Source organism: Centropristis striata, chromosome 13 (assembly GCF_030273125.1).
Source record: "Centropristis striata isolate RG_2023a ecotype Rhode Island chromosome 13, C.striata_1.0, whole genome shotgun sequence".
Taxonomy (NCBI): Eukaryota; Metazoa; Chordata; class Actinopteri; order Perciformes; family Serranidae; genus Centropristis; species Centropristis striata.
In genome coordinates, this window is record NC_081529.1 from 25229744 (window position 1) to 25252201 (window position 22458).

The following is a 22458-nucleotide window of genomic DNA, read 5'->3' on the forward strand; positions in this document are numbered from 1 at the left end:
TTTTTATTGGATTTTTCATGCATACAAAATACAGATACAGCAGGAATGACAGACATGATTAATAGGGGAAAAAAATGAAATGGGATTTTTAATTTAATTTACTTATATTATTGACTGTGTCATTTTAAATTTGCTCTGTAAAGCACGTTGGGCTGCATGTTTTTGTAAAATGTGCCACATAAATAAGTTGAGTTGAGTCTATTCTAAAAGTTTTACTTGGTAGTTTTCAGTGACAGACAATATATAGAATACTACCAATTCCTGTGAATACTCAAAAAAATGTAATAATAAATGGGTACATTTTAGCTATGCATTTTTTTTTTACACGTGTGAAGGCATCCCATATATAGGGTGTGGAAAGATCCACTGATAATGTAATTATAGAAATTGGTATTTACCTCATCAGCTGGGAAGGTGAATGGAAAGAGACGTTTCTTCTTTTTCACACCACATACACATTGTTTATTCACACATCGTTTATTCACTGTCAAAGCAGCTTATGTTGGAGGTTTACTACTGCGATTAGGAGTAATTAAAATCAGAAAAACTAATTATCACCACACTTGGTTCATTATCACTTTTGCTGATGGCATACTGGAAGGAAAATGAAATTATGAGTGAAAGGATGAGGTGATAGCATATTACCTTTAAAAGCTATTAAGATTGTCTTTAGATTTTAAATAAACCTTCTCATCAACAATTGCAATGTGACTGTGGAGTTATTTTGATCATTGATTTTGATTGTTTGGGAAAAGAAATCAGGACCAAAATCAACAGAGCTCCTGCTGAAACAATTTTTGCTGAACAAACATCATCTGGCCTGTAAAAATCACCTCAGACGACAGACCTGGCTTCTGATCCAGTTGATTGACGGGTAACACACTGGGGATGGTGCGACTGCCTCGAGTCTGTACACTTTACTGAGCAGGGAAACAAGAGCCGAACGACACATCGTGTCACATCTTTGATAATGTTGAAAAATGAGAGATTTAATCTAAATACTCAAAAATAAATCAAGCTGACAGGTTAACAAAATAAAACCATTCATGTTTCTCTTTCGGAGCTGCTATGATAGCACGTTGTTGAGTGACACTAGTCTTTTTTAAATTAGCTAAGCATTGACCTCCATTAACCACTGTCATGTTTTTAATGTGAACTTTACTCTGGCATGCATTTCTAAATACTCTGAAATTAATTTCAATAAAAAGGCCAGTAAAGCAGATGGATAATAGAGATCTCTTTATTACAGTGCCTTTATAAGGTTACAAAATGAGGGTTTTTTTTTTAAAAAAGCACAAGGTAATAAAGGCATACACATACCTTGTCATTTGTACAGAAACCATCTTGAAAATTGAAGCTTCACATCTCAACCAGGCTTGGTGAAGGATGTCAAGTTAAAATACACTTTCTTACAAAAATATTCTATACATTTGTCACTGTATACCAGACCTCGTTACATATCCTATGAACTCCAACCGATGTTTAAGAAATGCCCCCAGGATAAGATTAAAAAACCCAAAATAATAGTTGACCAGTTACTCAAACTTCCAAAGAAAACATTTAATTTTTTAGTTATAGAAGGGAAAATAAGTTTTCCATTAGAGGTCAGTGTAATATTATGACCTGAGAGTCATCCTTTTGCAGCAAGGGGTGGGCACAGTGCAAGATTGGTTTCTTGTAGAGCAATGGGAAGGGTTATTGGCTGTGTGTTCATTGCAAAGACAGATGGATAAAGCACTGTCTTAGCATGGGATTGTGTTGTCTGACAAGGTTGTGCAAATAGCACCAGAGGGAAACACCCTGGCTACATTGGGGAAAACACCTTTAAGCCTGAAGCACCAAGGAAGCATTTATATTGCTGAATCATGGAGAGCAAACACTTTGCAATTCAACCGTACCAACATAACAGTGAGGACGGTTTGGTCAACAGCATGTGTGTCCTCTAGGACAGCTGTTCTCAACCTTGGGGTCTGGACCCCAATTGGGGTCGCGAGATGATTTCTGGGGGTCGCCAAATCATTTTGGAAGTCAGCTCTGTCTCCACTGTGTTAAAGTGTTCATGTGTTAATGTGTTTTAGTCTTTTTGGTCACTTAATGTCTTTTTTTTCAGGGTCATTTTCAAGGTCATTTTGTGTGTGTTTTTTCATTTTGTGTCCTTTTTTGTGTCTTTTTTTATCATTTTGTGGTCAATTTGTGTCTTTTTGGTCATTTTGTTTCCTTTTTTTTGGTTATTCTGTGTCTTTTTTTAGTCATTTTGTGTCTTTTTTTGTCATTTTGTTTCTTTTTTTGGTCATTTTGTGTCTTTGGTCATTTTGTTTCCTTTTTTTTTGTGATTTTATTTCTTTTTTGGGTGATCTGAACTGTGCGTGTGAGATTGTGTTCAGTGAGTGGGGGTCACGGACAACATGCATGTTAAATTGGGGGTCGCGACTCAAAAAGGTTGAGAACTCCTGCTCTAGGAGACAAAGGAGGGGGCGATCTCACAGGTGGATCAAAAACTCAATCAAACACAATGAGCGCTTTCTGAATGGTCCCGAGAGCATTTAACTCAAAAAGCTGCACGTCTGGCCTGCACGTCAGCTCATGCTAAAGTAAACCATGTCGCGCGTGCACCAACATTAAAAAATAAAAATAAAATAGAAAACCAAAGAGCTACATATAATAGAGAATAAGGCTACCACTTAAAATAGAGAGAGAAACTCCAAAAATAAGGATGTAGCTGAAACCCACGAAGCACCACAGGGATACACACACAAACGCACGCATGCACACACGCACTCCATTTATGTAAACATACGCAGTAACATATTGCTTTTTTTGACACAGTTAAAACAAGGCCACAGGATAATAAATATCTGAATTGAATTAAAAAACTGAAGAAATTACTCAACAAATGGATATTCAGGAACAGATGCTGGAGACATTCTGACCATTAACAGGACCTGCAGTATTCACACTCGAGGATTGAAACTTAAAAAATCTGAAAGATTAAACCATAAACTACAATCAATACGTATCCAGTGTTCACTGCAGAAGTAGAAAACCTAAATACAGCAGCCAGCCGTCACTCAGAAATGTAAAAACTAAAATTACAAAGGACTCAATGTCCTGTGTCATTCTTTGCTTTCTTTTACTGGAGACAAGTGCCCTTTTTAATGTGCCAACACTGGAGGAATGAGCTGCTTGGGAGTTAACTTTGATCAAGGCACAACACGACCACTCCCACTCAAATTCATTCATCCAAAATTAAACATGTCCACAGTACACAGATGCAGAGAAGCACTAGCCAAAGGTCCAAAGCTTTGGAAGAAAGAGAGAGAAGAAGCGAGAGCAGGACCTGTACAGTCCCCCGTCGAGATGACAGACTGGAAGCCTCGAAATGGATCATTTTCCTTTCTTTAATGTGCTTGCAAGCCAATCGAGACCGTCCGAGAGACCATTTCCAGTGGTGGCGCACGTGGCCTGGATATACCAGCTTCGACTACGTAGGGAGTGTAAACCCAGCTTGTCTGTGATCTCAGCTGCATTCATGGCATTGGGCAAGTCCTGAAAGAGCACAAAACACAACACTTAATTATCAACAAGAGGAACTAGAGTTACAGCCTTGAGGTTGTATGCCTCTGCCAGTCAGTCAAGATGCACTTTACACCCAACAAAAAAAAAAAGTTGTGTGAAACATATATATAGTAGATTACGATAATTTGCTAATCCTTTGTGACATACACTACTGGTCAAAAGTTTTAGAACACTCCAACTTTTCCAGAATTGAATTGAAAATTATGCAGTTTAATGTCTCAGTGTACTCTGAAATTAATGCACATTTGCAACATTTAAAATTCTTTATTGAGCATGATAGTGTTTTGAAAGTAAAAAAAAGATTCAAAATCACATTTTATGTTGGACTAAAGGACTAAAAAAAGACACAAAATGACCAAAAAAAGACACAAAATGACTAAAAAAAGAAACAAAATGACAAAAAAAAAGACACAAAATGACTTACAAAGACATGAAAAGAATTCAAAAATGGACAAAATAGCCCAAGACTCCATAGAGTTAAGTTGTTAACCCATTTCTTGTTCCCTGAAAAAGGCCTACTTGTATAATTCTGAAATGTACATTATATTCCAGTTTTGGTTAAGCTTACCTTTTTTTATTTACCTCTGGCAGTTCACCACTTACCTTTGTACCCTTTCAAGCTGTTCATTTGACTTGAACTGCTTGAATTTCAATAAATAACTGGAAAAATTGGGGTGTTCTAAAACTTTTGACCGGTAGTGTATATTTATTTATTTTTATTAAAAAGCTGTACAAAGACAATATATTTAACCTCTTATCACACATGTGCTCAACCGCGGGGGGAGGGGATGGGTAGACCAAAAACATTTTTTTTAAACTGATGTAGTTTCTGATGTGGTTTAGCCACATGCTAAACAAGCACAGTTGCAGACACTAGAAGTTGTTACCTTTCAAATTAAACCTCATACATGCATTTTGGACTCACACTTCTTGAATTATATGCTTTGTCCAAATTTATTTGGGGTTTAATCTTAACCCTCCCCTTACCCGACCTATCAGTCATTTTATTACACAAAATATGCATTATGTTCTTAGCATTCCAGGTCTCAGCAGTGGCCAAGAGGTAAACTGACACCTCTTCAGTTACCTTTCCACAACCTGTAACATGGCCTAAGCTGGACTCAAGACTATTGACTGAGCTATTGCTTTCCCAAAATTACAAAGTGGTCTTGCAGTAGGTTGTCTTAAAGTGCGGCCCCTAATACAGATCCCTGGGACCAGTTCAGTATAACACTAATATCTATACAAATCTAATAAATCAGGGCATATGTGTACATTTACCTTCTCCACTTAGATTCATCCTGCCTGTCCAAAGCCCACTTCTCCAACCTCTATTTCACCACTGCGTCTGAAATCTTTGTTTTTTTAATTATACCAATAAAATGGTAGTGGGATGATCCACTCTTAATAGATAGGTTATAGGTTCTCCTACTAATGATGCTTATTTTGTTTTTTTCAGAACAGCGACATCAATTCACCTGTTTGTTGGCAAACACCAGCAGCACAGCATCCGTCAGCTCATCTTCAGCCAGCATTCGCATCAGCTCCTCCTTCGCCTCACCAATTCGCTCTCTGTCATTACTGTCCACTACAAAGATAAGGCCTGAAAATGGAAAAGAAGAAAGGAAGGAAGTGGATAAAGGTCTCCATGTGTAACTGGCTTGTAAAACAGACTTTGAGAGAGATCTGGTAACATCAGGGAGTGTCTCACCTTGTGTGTTTTGAAAGTAATGCTTCCAGAGTGGTCGGATCTTGTCCTGACCACCCACATCCCACACTGTAAAACTGATGTTCTTGTACTCCAATGTCTCAACATTAAAACCTGCGGATGAAGGGCAGAACAGAGAGTTAAAATTGTTTGATATCTCTGGATGGATAGATGGATAGATGGATAGATGGATAGATGGATGGATAGATGGATAGATGGATAGATGGATAGATAGATAGATAGATAGATAGATTACTTTATTCATCCCCGAAGGGAAATTCGGTTGTCACAGCAGTCCGGTATTCAAGTGCAATAAAATACAATAGAATAAAATACTGAGGTAGCATAAATAAAAACAACAATAGAAAAAAAACACAGAATAGAACAAGGACACTTAAGAAGTTAAGAAAAGAACATCAGTTGGTACGATGGTTGGCAAGATGATGGTAATAATTAAACTGGTGATATGATGGCAACAATGCTATAGTGACTAGACGGTATATAATAATAATAGTACAGTATATAATATATATATATAATATAATATAATATGTAATAATAGATAATAAACAATATAAAAGTAAAATGAAAAAATATAAATAAAGTAATTACAAGTAAAATAATATAATATAATATAATATAATATATAATAATAATAGTAATAATAATAATAAATAAGGCCGGTAAGGCCGGTATAATAATAATAGTAGTATATTACAGTATTACAAATGCAGTGTGACGGCTCATAAAGACGCAGGAGACTCACCGATTGTAGGGATTGTGGTAACAATTTCTCCCAGTTTGAGCTTGTATAGGATGGTGGTTTTTCCAGCAGCATCCAGTCCTACCATCAGGATCCTCATTTCTTTCTTCATTCTTAATAAGCTAGCTAAAATCCCCATGTTGGCTCACCTGCAGGAGGATAAACAATAATAAGTGACCAGGACTCTTAAGACACAAAAAACATTCAGTATGTTGTAAATCAAGGGGTCTGAAAGAAAAGTAAAGTAGTCAGTGACGGGAGACTTTGGCATAATTCTTTGGAGAAAAATTGTGGGAAAAAGTTGCTATTCCAGCTTTGGTAACAACTGCCGAAGACTGCAAAGACAGTTTGATGGTAAACGCAATAAAACATGTGTAAATATTAATGACGCATTTTAGAAATGGAGAGAAAATGTTGCTTTCAGTTTAGCTTTCTAATATCAGCTGAAGCTGAGCTCACAGCTAAAGTTAGCAGAAGGTTAAGCACAGCCAATTACAGGTACATCTCAAAAAATTTGAATATTGCGAAAAAGTTCAATATTTTTTGTCAATCATTTCAGAAAGTGAAACTCATACATTATATAGATTCATTACACATAGAGTGAAATATTTTTCTTGTAATTTTGATGATTCTGGCTTACAGATAATGAAAACACAAAACTCAGTGTCTCAGAAAATAGATATTATAGAATATTACATAAAAAAGGGTATTTTAAACATAAATGTCAGGCTTCTAAAAAGTATGTTCATTTCTATACACTCAGTACTTGGTTGGGCCTCCTTTTGCATGATTTCCTGCATTAATACTTGGTGGCATGGAGGTGATCAGCCTACAGCACCATGTTGCTTTTATAGCTGCTTTCAGGTCATCTGTCTGGTGTCTCTCACCTTCCTCTTGACAACAGCCCATAGACTCCTATGGGGTTCAGGTCAACAGAGTTTCCTGGCCAGTCCAGCCCAGTAACACCATGGTCACTGAACCAGCTTTTGGTATCTTTGCAAGTGTGGGCAGGTGCAAAGTCCTGCTGGAAAATGAAACCAGCATCTCCAAAGAGCTTGTGGAAGCATGAAGACTCTAAAGCAGGGGTGTCAAACTCTGGCCCGTGGGCCAAATTTGGCCCGCAGTGTAATTTTATTTGGCCCGCGAGGCATTACCAAATTATTATCTTATTATTGTACTATAAAAGCTGACCCGCCGGTATTATACGGCGCATTTACCGCTAATACTACAAATCCCACAATGCCCTGCTGTTGTTTTGGCGCGTCAATCAGGACAGGACTCAGAAACGCTCCTCGGTGACAGTCGTCATAGCAACCTCAAGCTAGAGCTGTCTCCCAGCTACCCCTTCCCAAAAATGGCGAAAAGAAAGGCAGAATTTATTAACCTGTTGAAAAAGTTTATTTTGATTTTTAAACCAGAAGGATGCAAATAGAAAAGACTTAATAAATTAATGACATTGATGTGTTTTTTCTTTGAATTTTGATTTTGCATGTCTGCACTATTTAGTTATATATTGTATGTTTATAAGCGTTGCTGGTTCCATATTTAATGTTAAAGCGAAACATGCTTGGTATATATTAAAAGGTTTATTTGTTCAATGTTAGCCCGCGATTTGATTCAAGTTTTAAATTTTGGCCCATTGTGTATTTGAGTTTGACACCCCTGCTCTAAAATGTCCTGCTAGATGGCTGCTATGTTGACTGTGGACTCCAGAAAACACAGTGGATCAACAGCAGCAGAGGACATGGCCCCAAATCACCACTGACTGACTGTGGACTCCAATATTAAACTTCTTCACAATATTCTAATTTTCTGAGACACTGAGTTTTGGGATTTCATTATCTCTAAGCCAGAATCATCAAAATTACAAGAAAAACAGGCTTGAAATATTTGCTCTATGCGTAATGAATCTATATAATGTATGAGTTTCACTTTATGAAATTACTGACAAAAATATTGAACTTTTTCATTATAATCAATTTTTTTGAGATGTACCTGTATATTACATACATGAATGTCCAAACACAGTTTCTCTCCAGGGATTTTGAGGGTTCACCAAGTTTGAGACTTGTTAATACATCATAAAAAAAGGCACAAAGGATGTACTGTAGCAATAATCTCTAATGATATCATCAATTAAAGCAACACAACCTAGAACTGGACACCCTGCAGATACTGTTAAGTTTTTACTAAAAATCTTTCTGTTTCTAACCTAGAAGAATGTGCTCTCTTTCACCTAACCCTGCTTGGTGCTTATCTCTATTGCACTTCAGCTGCATATTTAGCACATAGCTATGCAATACAGGCTGAGGCACGTTTTCTCTTGTTGTCAACAGACAGTGTGGCCTGCTTATGTAGCCTCAATTTTAGTCTTCCACTGCCAGTAGCCACAAGTAGCATGACCATGTAGTGATGAAACAATGAGTCCATTGATAAAAACTATATGTTGCAATCTATGTTGGTAATAAATTAATCAGTTCAGTGATTTAACAAGCAAATTGCTGGGTTCAGCCTCAGTTTTATAGCATTAAAAACAGAATGGGTTTCTGGATTGGTGGCTGGAGATAAACAATTTGAATTTAACTTTGGACTCTGGGAATATGCATTAAATCTAAACACAGACAAAGGTAAGTGAAAGGGTTGTAAAAAAAAAAACATGCAGCAAAAGAACTGAATAGGTAAATAATATTTTCAATAGGCTACATTTCAATAACGATTGAATAACGAAGAAAATCCCAACCAACATTTAATTAATTCATCTCGGGTTGAGTTATCCAACTTGACAAATGAAAAAAAGTTGTTAAATAGCTGCTCCTTCGAGGAAACAGGACTGACAGGTTCACATTGGAGCAACACGACACCAGGAGAGTCATCAGAGGTTGTCGGATAATACTGGATAATTAGTAGAAGCCTCACTATAATGTTGGGCCACCAAGTCACACACTAATGTGTTTTTAGATCTAAATGCAGATGTCACTAAAGTCACACACTGACCAGTAGAGCATCTGCCATCCATGTCTCAATTAGACCTTTTTCTCTTCTCATCTTGGTTTAAAGTCAGAAACAACTGGGTTGTCTGCTCAGCATTTTTATACATGCCACAGAAGCGTGACTGGATTGTAACTGTTTAATAGTACGATGCATGCAGTCACCCATCAGTACGTCAAATAACAGCTCTAGAAATCCCTGCTGAAGGGTTTCAGGCTTGCAGAATGAGTGACATCTTTTAAATCACTTTAAAAAAAAGCTTTTTTTTAATTAATTTTAGCACACAGTTTTATTTTCAACACATTTTATTTGTTTATAATTATTAGAATTGCTTTTATCCATTATTAACATTGGGTATTTTCTTATTTAATTTTTGTATTCTTCAATTTTTTTTTCAATATCATTACTTCTATGCAGTCCTTTTATTGCAAACACTGCTCCTCTGTTTTATTATTAGTATTTATATTCATTGTTTTACCCCATTATTTCTGCATTACTAATAGCCTGTTTCCTGACATGTTTTAATCCACTTTGACACAGCACTTAAATATAAATACACTTTATATATTATGTTAATTTATATCAGTTCAGTTGGCTCCACCGCCCACAAATAAAAAAATACTGGCGTTAAAATGTTTATCATCTTGATTTAATTTAAACATTTGTTGAATCTAAAGTTCTATTAACTGCTTTTAAATTATGTATGAAAACATTAAAGTTACGTTAGCCTGAATTTATGTAAATAACTGCCTTTAAAGCATCAGGGGTCAGATTCACCAAATTGTTCTTAAGATAAAACTTAACTGCCAAAATAAGCTTTATGTGATACATTCACACACAAAAAACTACCCTGACCAACTTCAATGAACAAAATTTGTTCCCACATCATCTAGGGCTGAACTAGATATTAAAGAAATCCAATAAATGTCATACAAATTTGTTCAAGTAAATACATTTTTTAAGACTTATCTTTTTCCTGAAGCTGTTTTCAGACTGCTGAGGGCTTCTCTTAAAGTTGTGAAGAAATATGAGAAGAAATCTAAGAACTTTGTTTTCAAGAATCTCATTTGTTCTCAAATTCTATTTTAGGAAAAAAACTTAAGAAGAAAGTTAAGAAAACAACTAAAGAAAAGATAAGAATGTATTCATGAATACCAAATCTTCTTAAATTTTGTCTTAAGAGCAAAGTTAAGAAAAAAGTGGCACTTAAGAAGCATTTTCTTCTTAAAAATGCTTTGTGAATCCCGCCCCACATTATGACTAAACTAGCCATAATTTAACGTAGGCGTTGAGTTAATCCAGGTGGAAACTCGTAATGTTCGCTAGTTTGGCTGTAAAGAAGGAAGTAAAGACTAACTGTAAAAAAAAAAACAAAAAAAAAAAAACATTTAGAATACACTCGGGACGTATAAAGTCTTATTCAGGAGATGTTCATATCAAGAGATAAAATGTTTAAAACTTCCTTAACAAACAGTCGCGTAACAGCTAGTTAACTTTTTAATTTATTTACCTTTAAGAGTCTTTAAAGGCGAAAAGCTTCCACAAGTTAGAGCAAACTGAGCACGTTAACAAGTTACACTTACTTAAATGAAAACAAATATCCTTAACACAGTAATGTTAAAGGTTTTAAATAATAGTCTTACCTTTACCGTCTCTATCTCAGTCCTCCTTCCTGGTCCTGTTCAACAATAATATGTCTTCTTCCGGTGTCGTCTTCTTCTTATTCCTGCACCGCCCTCCTCTTCCTTCTTCTATTTTTTTTACTTTATTGAAAGTCAGGTATTACAATCAGTAAAAACACAGAACATTAATACAAAACAAAAACAATGCCAGGGGGTCACAGTATACAAAATAATGATGAATTAGTTCGTAAGTATGTTATAGAGTACATAGCTCAGCGGTTTTGATGGCCTTTCTGTTCGTTGAAGGTTGGATTGTTGTAATGTAGCCTACTGTTTGAGCTCCTTCTCAAAAATTAAAAAAAAGATGGTTTGTGATTAGAGAATTTGGATTTGTGTATATGGTATTTTGCAAGTAGAACAATCAGGTTGAAAATGAAAATTTGATCTTTGTTGTTGGTAGGATAGGAGAGGAACCCAAACAGTACATTTATATATGTAAGAGAGACACCAGATAAAATATTCTGGGAAATGAATGTACAGGACCAGAACAAATGACAAAGATCTTCTTCACACTGTTTGCAGAATGAGCAGTTTACGTCAATGTCCTTTTTGTTTCTATGTAGAAATAATCTGCAGGGATAAAACCTATGAATCATTTTAAAAGACACTTCTTTAACCTTATTTATAATCAGATATTTAGAAGGAAGGCACCAGATTTTCTTCCAGTTCAAGTCTGGAGTGAACCTCTTCCAGTAAGAGACTACATCTGGAACAGAGATTATGTCCTTTTGAAATAAAGCACATATATTACAGTTGTTATAACTTTCCTTAGTAGAAAATATATTAGTGTGTGTATATATATATATATATATATATATATATATATAGTCAAGTCAAGTCAAGTCAAGTCAAAGTTTATTTATAGAGCACATTTAAAAACAACCTCAGTTGACCAAAGTGCTGATATATATATATATATATATATATATATATATATATATATATATATATATATATATATATATATATATATTTGTATTTAAATATCTTTGCATATACATAATTTCTCATTTCTTCATATTTACATACATACATACATGCATACATACATACATACATACATACATACATGCATACATGCCTAATCGACATACCCAAATTAACCATACATGTTTGTGATCATCATCCTAAATCTGAAAAACAAAATAAAATCACTGTCCTTCCTCATTGTTATACCTCCGTAAAATATTGGTTTTGAAAATCTCCTTGAATTGAAGAATATTAGTACTCTGTTTATGTTCAGTGTCCAAATGATTCCACAGTTTAGCCCCACATATTGGAATGCACATACCCTTCCTGGTTGTACAAAACAAAAAGAAACAAAGATTTTTAAATTTGAGCTCTCCCCTTAAATTATTGAATAGTGATTATAACCATAGACTGTATAAAAGAAAAATACTTATCAACCTATATATATTTAAGTCAAGTAAAATAGTATACAATACAAACATTTATTTATTTTTACCATGCAAACATTTATTTATTATTGTTTTTGGAAAACTCCATATTGATAAGAAAAAAATGTCAGAAAAAGGCAACTTTCTGTGCTTTATCCATACATTTTAACCATGGGGAAGTACAGCACAATCTTGTCTAAGTTAAGCTTTTAAATGACTATAATACAATACATAGAAAACAAACTCTGGCATTATCAAATCATTTTTATTTATTTATTTTGTTTCTATTGTCTATGTATTTGCTTGTGGGCCTGCTTCTCCATCACTATTTTTTCCTCCTTTTCACTATTTTCAAAGGACACATACCCTCAGTCAAGCCTAAAAACCTGGACACTGTTGTTGTGAGGACATGTAGACATGTGGGTGCCAGTCTAACCAGTGTGACCAGTAGCTTACTGTATAACTGAGTCTTTATGGCATTTAAATAAAGCATTTACTATGTGACCAACCATTAGTTTACTAAACTCTCTGTGACTAGACTTTGACTTCCGGCAGGCAGCTGCGTTTTATTCTTCATCCAACTCATGGTGACATCTGCAGCTGCAATGATAATCAGTTATTCATTAATTAAATATTTTTTTTAAATATGAATGGCACTCTAGCTCTAAGTTCATAATTGTAAGGATTTGCTACTTTTCACTGTTTTATGCAATTTGAAAAGAGAATATTTTTTGCATTTGGACTGTTAGCTGGGCAAACAGATATTTGAAGATGTCACCTTCGACTACATGATACATGCACAAGGTACTTAATTGGTTATTGGTCAAAGACAGACTAGTGTACTCACTGCTAATTGTTATTAGAAATATATCTGTCCTAAAAGCACCTTCTATTTTGTTTAAAAACCTTGCTTTTAGTGCAGAGAGTCATAAATATATCACCAGACATGCAGCTGTAGGTAACTTTACATTACCTAAAGCAAGATCTAACGCCATCAAGCGCACGTTTCTATATAGAGGTATGAAAGAATGGAATTCACTGCCTAAAAATATCAAACTCACCACTAACATAAAGCAATTCAAAATATTAATAAAACAGTATTTATCAAAATAAGAAAACATGGCATATTTATATGTATGTAATATATTTCTATAGATATATATGTGTTATTATAATGTATATGCTGTAGAACGAAGGTGTATATACAACATATGTATTATGTGTTAGTAGATTTTGTAATGATGTATACATATGTAGAAATGTGTGTAATATGGATTAATATGTGAATAACTTTTGTTTTGTTTTATTTTTTATTTTTATTATGTTTTGTGTTTTTAACTGTATATTTGATACTGTTGGACCCCAGGAAGAATAGCTGTGGCTTTGCTGCAGCTAATGGGGATCTTAATAATAAACTAACTAAACTAAACTAACATGATAATCAATCAATTCCAAAATAAGCTGCTACATCTCCTTAGCCTTAGTGTCTCTTTAACTACATGAAATCAATTCATGTTCTGGGATGGAATTTATTTTTCTATCCACTAGATGGGGCTCCATCCATGGCTGTTTCTTGAAGTTTGAAAGTACATGGAGTGTGTTTTACTGGAAGAGCAGGCTATTGGCCCTTTAATAATATACTGTATGTTTGTGTCCTTTAATCTCAGGCTTCATGGATCATTTACTTCTCCTCCGTAGGTTCTCTTGAATGCTGTACTTTAATTTGTTTGCAGCATTGGTGGATTTTGCTGCCTAATTGCAATGATTATAAAGTAATAACTTGTATTTCTAAAGTGGGGAAATTCCCCTTTCTGCTTTCTCCATAGTCAAGGACACTTAAGGGTGGATGCATACTGCCATCATGGGATAAACTTTGGGGTCTGGTGGAGTTTTAGACTCTCATCATGAAACCACCATGCTGCTTTTAAAGATGCTGAATGTTATTTGTTATTTAGTGATAAACAGGGTGGCAATTTATGCAACAACAAAAAAGAGGACAGACTGACATTTATAAATGATTCTCTAACACAGAGTTTCATGCCCAAAAAGTCTCGTATTGAGGTAATAATTCCAGTGTGTATACAGGATGGCTGAACATCCTGATAGGTACCCAAGTGTTCTCGAGATTTCTGTGACAGCAGGTAAACCCAGTCTTTTTGCAGCATCGTCCACCTGGGTGGCGTTGCAGTGGGAGGGAACATACAGTAACAATATTGAGAGAATCCAATGAGGGTGCAGCAAGATGATTCCCCCCTCCTCTTCCCCAGAGGGCCCTGCCTCCCAGCGGACCACTGGGCCTGGTGCACGGGATTGAAGGTCTGTGTGCGTGTGGGGCCGCTTAAAGAGGTCGGCACAGACTTTCTCCGTTGAAGAATCAGCGAGATGAAGAGCAGCGCCAACCCGGCACCATGCGCTCCAGGCTCCCACGGACCGCCTGCCTATTACGACTCGTTGCACTCTGCATCCTGCTCTCGCACACTGCAGCTTATTTTGGGTCAGCCGATTATCTTTTTTAAATCCTGCATATCACATTCATTGATTGCCTTTGTTATTCCTTAGAGGAGATTTTTAAAAAAAACGAAAAAGCTTTAACCAAATTACGCACGCGTAATTATGCACAACCTTTGGGCTAAATTGTTATTATTGTTTGAAACCGCAACAGTTTTGCAAATTGTCATGCTAATTTGTATTGATGAACTATAATAATTACTTGTGATAATTTAAAACTAATCTAAACCAAATTGATCTCAATAATTCGGCTGTTTTTACGCGCGTTCCTGGGTTTCTTAAATTACCATACATTATTTACAGTACACGGATTTCTATTATTTACAGTATTGTTATCAATCAGGAAAAGTTGATAAAAATCACTTTTACTGTTTAAGTAACTTGCAAATTAATTAGCATTTCCAGGTGGCAACAGCGTATTCGTCACAGTCACATACTTCCAATATTAAAAACGGCAAACATGGAATAATTATTGGAAACATTTCACCGGGACAGTTTCTAAAGTTAGACTCTTTTTTTTTTTTGCATTTGTAAACAGGCTTACTTACCAGATTTGGTACAAACTCTGATGTGTTTTTTTTTTTCTTCTTTCCACTCCAAGGCTGACAGGTCGGGAACCCTTGGTGTTTTTACCAAGTCCGTTCTCCAATGAACCTCCGACGGGCAAAGCCCACCTGAAGCAGTGCGAGCAGATGACTCTGACCAGGCGGCAGAAGAGACTGTGTCGCAGGGAGCCCGGTCTGGCCGAGACGCTGCGGGAGTCGGTGCGCCTCAGTCTGCTGGAGTGTCGGTATCAGTTCAGGAACGAGCGCTGGAACTGCAGCCTGGACGGCCGGGGAAGCCTCCTGAAAAGAGGTAAACCTATACCTTCAGCATTCTTTAGTTGACCAGCCATCCACAGCGGGCCGTGCTGGGCTCGAACCCGAGATCATCCAGTTGCGTCTTTTTTGTCTTCTTTTAATGGTCTTATCTTTATTTACATCTGCTGAGACAGGTGCACATAGCTGCCAATTTTTTTTGTCTCCATCACTCAGGTGGCATACAATATTAATATCATAATGGATTATTAAGCCACATCTGCCTGCATGTCAACAATAACTTATCCTGAAACCAAGTGATTATAGACAACAAAAGCAGTATAAAAAAAATAAAAAACTTGGATGAGCAATTTTTTTTCTCCAGTTAAGCTGACAAGACACTAATCAAACATTTTAGCAGTCTAACTATAATAAAAATGTTCATATTAATAGTTATTTTTTATCAATGTTGTGACTAATTAGCCACATAAACACAAAGGTATACAAATAAAGTAAATTTTCATAAAATCATGATATCACAGAGAACAGCATCAAAATATATCATTTATTATTATGTCTATTTCTTTAAGAATAATTAAAAGTTAAAAAAAATGTTTTTAGACTATCCAGTTGTGTCTGTATTTGTTGTTGTCACTGCCTTATTTCCTTACTCTGTGCCTAATTTTACAACAGAAAAATAGCTTCAACTACTTAATAATATTTAACTTCTGTAAAAAGGAATTTCTAGCATAAGTTTTCCTATTTATTAAAGTTGTGACAAAGCCCGTGTGCTCTCTTGTACTACTGGCAACAGTTACACCAAAGTATTTGTGACAATGACACCGGGCGACCCCTTTTCTTTTCTTTTGTGTTTATTAAGCTGTTTTGTACACTCCATTGATTTGATAAATGTCCCCTAAAAAGTTTTCTTAAAGTTGTGTACTTGGATACTTTTTCCATGACCTGATACAACCATTGATTAGCTTCACTTGGGGAAAAAAAGATATGCATGTACTAAATCACCATATTGGATATAACTCAAGTCCCCTGCAGGTCTGCTGTGCACAAAGCTGCTTTATGCATATGGATATCAGTGTGTGGGAGCACATGAACAGGTCAGCATGGAGGTAATGAGGGAGTAGAAAGCCAAGAAATGTGGTGCGGTGGAGAGCGCTCAAGCCCTGTGGTTATTTTTATCTTGGGGAAAGCGCCCATTCCCAGAGGAAAAGGGTGGCATGATTACCCACTTTCATCTGGGAAAATCCTTCCTAGTCAAAATAATAATTAATTGGATCAAAATATACCCTGGTGACGGCTCCGGGTGAAGCAAATAACAGTGCGTAACCAAAAGGAAAGGTCAGGAGAGGAATTATGACAAGAAAACTTGCAGAATAATGCTGAGGTTGGAGTAAACTATGACAACGTAGTGAGCTCTCTGTAAACAGTTTGGCTTAAAGGCTTACTCAGTGGCACCAAAGACGTTTTGATGATTAAAAACCATAGATTAATCCCTTAAACTATACATAGTTTGCACTCTGAACACATGTTTTATTGCCATAAATAGCGTTTTGGCCCTTTGAATCTGTTCTAGATGATGAAAAAAGGTGATGTGCATTTAATTTTTACACAAAATTAAACACCTACTCTGATGTTTTTTGCATTTATCCCAGCATTCAAGGAGACTGCCTTCCTACTGGCAGTGTCCTCTGCGGCGCTGACTCATGCACTCGCCAAAGCATGCAGCTCTGGTCGAATGGAGAGGTGCACATGTGACGACTCCCCCGGCATCCAGCATCGGGAAGCATGGCAGTGGGGGGTCTGCGGGGACAACCTGAAATATAGCACCAAGTTCCTCAAGAAGTTCCTTGGCCAAAAGAAGGTCAGCAAGGACCTGAGGGCTCAAGTCGACGCCCACAACATCAACGTTGGAATTCGGGTGAGTGTAAAACAAATATTCAAATAAAAAAAGGCGAGAAAATTTGATATAAAATGTGTTTCAGCAAAACAGTCCCCGCCTTGCTTTATTGTGTTATGACTTTGCCTCCCGAGCACGAGGCATCACAGACATCACCTTTACCTGAGTCACACTTCGCTCAATAATATGGGCTGTAATTTTACATTACAATTATACCCCTGGCACACGCCAGCGCCATCAGAGGATACAGAATTGTAAACCTCACCTGCGTGTTTTTCACAGTGCCAGCCAGAAAAACGCCTCCTTATTTGTTGCCGTCGTTGGCCTTGGTGGATAACACAGACAGAGGCGGAGGGTGAGGCAGTGTAGCAGGGAGACAAGACGGCTGTGGGACGGTTGGAGCCAGGTGTTCTCAGACATGATAAAGCATGCTGTGCGGGCCAACAGAAAATTAAAGGTCTCATGTCGGAGAGAACGATTATAACTGAGGCCTCTTTTTAATATACGACCGAGCATTTTTTTCCATTTACTGGATCACTGTGCTCTACATAAATCCACCTAATGTTCATAACCACCACTGTGTAGCTCTGAAATGGCAGGCCTCGGGGTCCTACTCCTGACGCTCACGCCTAGGTATAGCCGCTGGAGACAAAAAGAAAAAAACAGGAAGAACTTAGGGCAGCTATCTTATCTCATCTTTACTGAGTTAAATGTTTTCCTCACTTTACACCAATATGGCTGAGGAGAGACCACGAGCCGCGTTAACAAAAACATGAAGTGGTTTGCGCCCCCCTCATCTCTCAGTAATGGCGTTCAGAAGCCCCTGGGGGGTTCATACCTGCAAAGGGAGGAACTGAGCAGCACTTTTCAACCCACAACTCCCCTCTGGCTCCCTCTGTGTGACCTGTCTCTGGCCCCAGCCAAGACAGCAGCTCTCAGGCTGAGTGATCGCGCCGCTCATCACTGACCATCAAACTTAGTTTACTATTAACCTAAATCAGGGGCTCGCTACATTTTTTTTGGCACTTCTTGCACAGAAATTCTTATCAATGTTTTCCATGAGCAGGCATGTACAAAGAACAGGGTGGAGAGATTCCACTGTATGCATCGTTTGTCACCTGTGCCTCGGGCTTTAGAAAAGAGAGACAGCAGAGGAGCAGACAGAGCTAGTTTCAACACATTGAGAAAAAAAAATTGCACAAGCTGTCCAAGTGAGAAATGTGAGGGGAATGAAATATGGCATTCTGAACAGTCCCCCTCAATCCATTATGTCAAAAGTTTTGACTGAGGTGGGGTAAAGGCGCACTATCCGCAGTCTACCACCTCTAACCCCTAACCAGCCTGCAGGAAACTGTCTCACTCTGTCCAGATAGACCTCCCAGATAAGAGGCCAGGTAATGAATCAAACTGAGAGAACTGACATCTCTGCCTTTTTTTTCTCCCTTACCTTTTCCAGGCGGTGAAGAGCGGGCTGAAAACAACCTGTAAGTGTCACGGTGTCTCCGGCTCGTGTGCCGTACGGACTTGCTGGAAGCAGTTGTCTCCTTTCCACGACACTGGACGACTGCTGAAGTACAGGTATGACACGGCTGTGCGAGTGCTGAGTGTCACCAACACAGCCACCGGTGAGACAGAGCTCGCCGGGCCACGCCGCCAAGGCCAGAGCCTTCGCACTACTGACCTGGTCTACCTGGAAGACTCCCCCAGCTTCTGCAGACCCTCACGCTACTCCCCGGGTACAGGCGGCCGGTCGTGCGCCAAAGACACCAGCTGTCAGAGCCTGTGCTGTGGACGTGGTTACAACACGGCCATGCGCCTCACCAGCCTGTCCTGCCACTGCCAGGTCCGCTGGTGCTGCCATGTGGAGTGTCAGACATGTGTGAGAGAGGAGGAGGTGTACACCTGCAAAAATGCATAACAAATGATCAGAAAGAAGAAATGTAGGCTGTATGCAAAAGATCCATGGGATGAACTATTGACAATTCATGAGGGATCTCACACCAAAGCATGTCTTTGCAGATCTCCAGTCTGACCTGCATGTTATTTGGGGAGGAATATACACTTGTATCATTATAATACTGCTGTTTTTTTGCTAATCATCACTGATTTGACACGCAGCAGCTTACTGTAGGTGACAATGTTTTCAAACTCTGCTTTTCTCTCGCTGGATGCACTGAAATCCCACTCCTCTGGGACAGACGGAGGGACACAAGCTCTTAAAACAGGTACTGGACTGGACTGGACTGGACTGGACATCAAACCCCGTCTGCAGGGGAGCTCTGACAGTGACTTTGTTGTGTTGTAATTGCATTGGCCCCCTTCCACTTGACTATTTATTGTATCAGTCATTGTGTCTGTTATACTGCTGCTTCATACTTTAAGCTTTTTGTTGTGAGTGTCGCCACAAAGGCTAAAACGGCCTTAAAAGGAATCCGACTGTCTGTCTCTCTGTCTGCTGTGGAGAAATTTTAGGAGCTCATTTCTGATTAAAAAAAGCACTTAAAGGTTCTCTTGCTACATATGATACAAAATGTGTAATTATTCCTAGAAGTTACAATACATGTCTAAATATATGTTTGAACAGAATCACTGGAAGCTTTGAGGGGTGCCGCTGATACATTGTATTAACAGGGTTATTGTGTAAAGAAACACGCTGGGTTTCAGTTGCTCTTATGGAAATGTCTATGGAAATCTCTGCATGAAGCCTAATGTGTGCTCAGCAGAACAAAGGATAATAGTGAGGGAAACACCGTCTTTGAAAAAGAATGAAAAACGTTTAATTTCTCAACATACCGGCCCTCCTCTTGTATTTCTTCTATTTATAGAAACACACACTATGCTATACTTTCAAGTTTAAAATTGCATGACTGAACTATTTGGTTTTTAAAGTCTAATTTAGCCACATCTTTGTTCTAAATGCCTTTGAAGTGGGATAATCACACTACTTATTTCCCCAAATTGCTAATCAAAGATAATCCCCATGTTTACTCACTTATCCTAACATCCAACTCAGCTCTCATGTGTCCATGTGTGCAGGTCAAAAGTGCACTTTGCACCCCAAAGGCTTATTTTATTGGCCAGTTTATGTTTTCTTTGAGTGATTCTGAACTGTATATATGATATAAATATATAACTCATGTCAGGGCTCCAGGCGTATGACAATGTGGAATCGTAATTTTCTACCTCACTTCATCTTTTGGCAAATATCAGTAAGATTTATGAGCTATGCAGAGTTATGTCCTCTCCTTTGCATTAGTTTTAAAGATCATATTTTAGACTATTGTACAGTTCTTTTGAATTTGGTAATACATATCTCCATATGTTTTTTTTTTAAATCTTGTTGCATTACATTCTTATTTAAAATAAATAAGATTAATAAATGGTGGTACATTTGTAATTGCTGTGTGTTCGTTGTGTCTTGTTCAGTTGCCGCAGGCGGTCAGATTCAACCGTTCCATCTCACATACACACGCACACGCACACACACACACACACTCCTCACACGACAGCAATACACCTGCCTGAAACTCTGCGCCTTGCATCTATCGAACAAAACCACTTCCTGCTGATACCGCCCTGCCCTCCTTTTCATCTGAAAAGGACTGTGGTCTCGCTGCATCACCCTCAACCGCCCCAGTAAACAGCGAGGACTGTGTGAGTGTGTATGTGGGTGGAGGACATGTATACAGGTGTTGTGCCTGCAGCCAGCACACCAGCCACGATGACAATCATAATGAAGATGATGACAAAGATGATGACTCAGAAGAATGCTGTCTTACACAGCATTTGACCCCCGATTCGCCATTAGAAAGTAACGATGAGAGCAGTTTACGTGCCATTATCCGTGAATCATAACTTTCCACTCATTTGTAGGGCATCAGTGAACCTGCAGCATACAGAGGGCTATTGTACGAGGTATTTATTGTGTGTGCTCTGGTGCTTTTGATGTTGCTCTCTAATTACTGTGATTACACGTTATTATTCCTTATTAGAACATCAACCCCAAGTATGACAGTGAGTTATAGGACTATTTCAAAATTACTAAGTTTTTGCTCACAGGTTTAATGACCTTAGAACTCTGTATAATGGATGTACAGTATATTATATTGGAGAAATTATCTCTCAGTGTGGTGACTTTACTTTATGCCTTGGGGGAAAGAATGAGACTTTTTTGTGTAACAAAAAAACTTGATTGAATTATAAGATGAGCCACATGTCACTCATGTTCACCCACATTCTGTAAAAAAGAAAATCAACATCAATCTGTCTACATTTATATCAAAAACCAAACATTCAATTACATCTGGATAAAATGATTTAAAAGTTTTTTTCTTTTAGAGTTCTTAAATGTAGGACTGTAACTAACAATAATTTAAAATCTGTTGATCATTTTCTTAATAAGTCAATTAATTATTTGGTTTGTAAAATGTCAGAAAATAGCGAGAAACATCCAGTATTTTATTTCCAAAGTAAAGTCTTTAAATGTCAGTCTAAAACCCAAAATAAATTAAGTTTAATCTAACATGAAACAGATATGAAAATTACTCTAACAATTATAAAATTGCAATTATTTGTGATACTGATTGGTGGTCAAATCATCGCCGTGCGACAAAAAAAAAATCTATTTTTTTTCTTGTGCACAAATATCCTTATCTTTGCAGAATGAAAACAACATTTCTCCAAAATCCACCCACAAGTTAAATACACTGTTTAAAAAACCCTCAGAATTGGGTCAAAAATATATAGTCACCAGGCTGAAAACAAGACTGTCTTTTTTAGCTCGTAAAAGGGTTTTTTTTGAGGTAATGTTTTTTTACTGGAGAGCAAAAACATGTTTTTGTCTATCTAATAACGGCATTATATTACCAATATAAACCTTTGCATGAATCCTTTGCCTCAATATCAATTTCCCCTCTTAGACAATAAAGTTTGAAACTTCAGATACATAAATGCGTCAGCTGTCAGGTCAAACAAGTTCATTCGCAGAGACTACTGACTCACTATATTAACTCTCATATTATAATATTGCAGATCAATATTTAACTTTACTTAACATGAATGCCATATTTTCAGAAAGCCGTGTTCTTCCCAGCAGAGCTGTGGGATAAGGGAGAGGAGTGTGTC

At 37.4% G+C, this 22458-nt stretch overlaps 2 protein-coding genes across 2 annotated transcripts; one reads left to right on the forward strand and one right to left on the reverse strand.

Moving 5' to 3' along the window:
• Positions 1–1223: 1223 nt before the first annotated feature.
• On the reverse strand, positions 1224–10940 carry arf2a (ADP-ribosylation factor 2a). The gene is made up of 5 exons (XM_059348461.1): positions 10679–10940; positions 6051–6196; positions 5288–5398; positions 5055–5179; positions 1224–3546 (listed from the first exon to the last, which is right to left on the reverse strand). The coding sequence occupies exons 2-5, from the start codon at positions 6184–6186 to the stop codon at positions 3385–3387; spliced, it is 534 nt and encodes a 177-aa protein (XP_059204444.1). The 5' UTR covers positions 6187–6196; positions 10679–10940; the 3' UTR covers positions 1224–3384.
• Positions 10941–14453: 3513 nt separating this feature from the next.
• wnt9b (wingless-type MMTV integration site family, member 9B) lies at positions 14454–20648 on the forward strand. Its single transcript, XM_059348286.1, has 4 exons — positions 14454–14608; positions 15224–15477; positions 17090–17355; positions 18791–20648. The coding sequence occupies exons 1-4, from the start codon at positions 14523–14525 to the stop codon at positions 19250–19252; spliced, it is 1068 nt and encodes a 355-aa protein (XP_059204269.1). The 5' UTR covers positions 14454–14522; the 3' UTR covers positions 19253–20648.
• Positions 20649–22458: the final 1810 nt, after the last annotated feature.

Coding starts and splice junctions, on each gene's coding strand:
- arf2a (XM_059348461.1), bottom strand. CDS start 6,186: ATGGGGATTTTAGCTAGCTTATTAAGAATGAAGAAAGAAATGAGGATC. Junction 5,180..5,287: donor TTACTTTCAAAACACACAAG/GTGAGACACTCC, acceptor TTCCATTTTCAG/GCCTTATCTTTGTAGTGGAC. Junction 3,547..5,054: donor TGGTGTTTGCCAACAAACAG/GTGAATTGATGT, acceptor GTGCTCTTTCAG/GACTTGCCCAATGCCATGAA.
- wnt9b (XM_059348286.1), top strand. CDS start 14,523: ATGCGCTCCAGGCTCCCACGGACCGCCTGCCTATTACGACTCGTTGCA. Junction 15,478..17,089: donor GGGAAGCCTCCTGAAAAGAG/GTAAACCTATAC, acceptor CATTTATCCCAG/CATTCAAGGAGACTGCCTTC. Junction 17,356..18,790: donor ACATCAACGTTGGAATTCGG/GTGAGTGTAAAA, acceptor TACCTTTTCCAG/GCGGTGAAGAGCGGGCTGAA.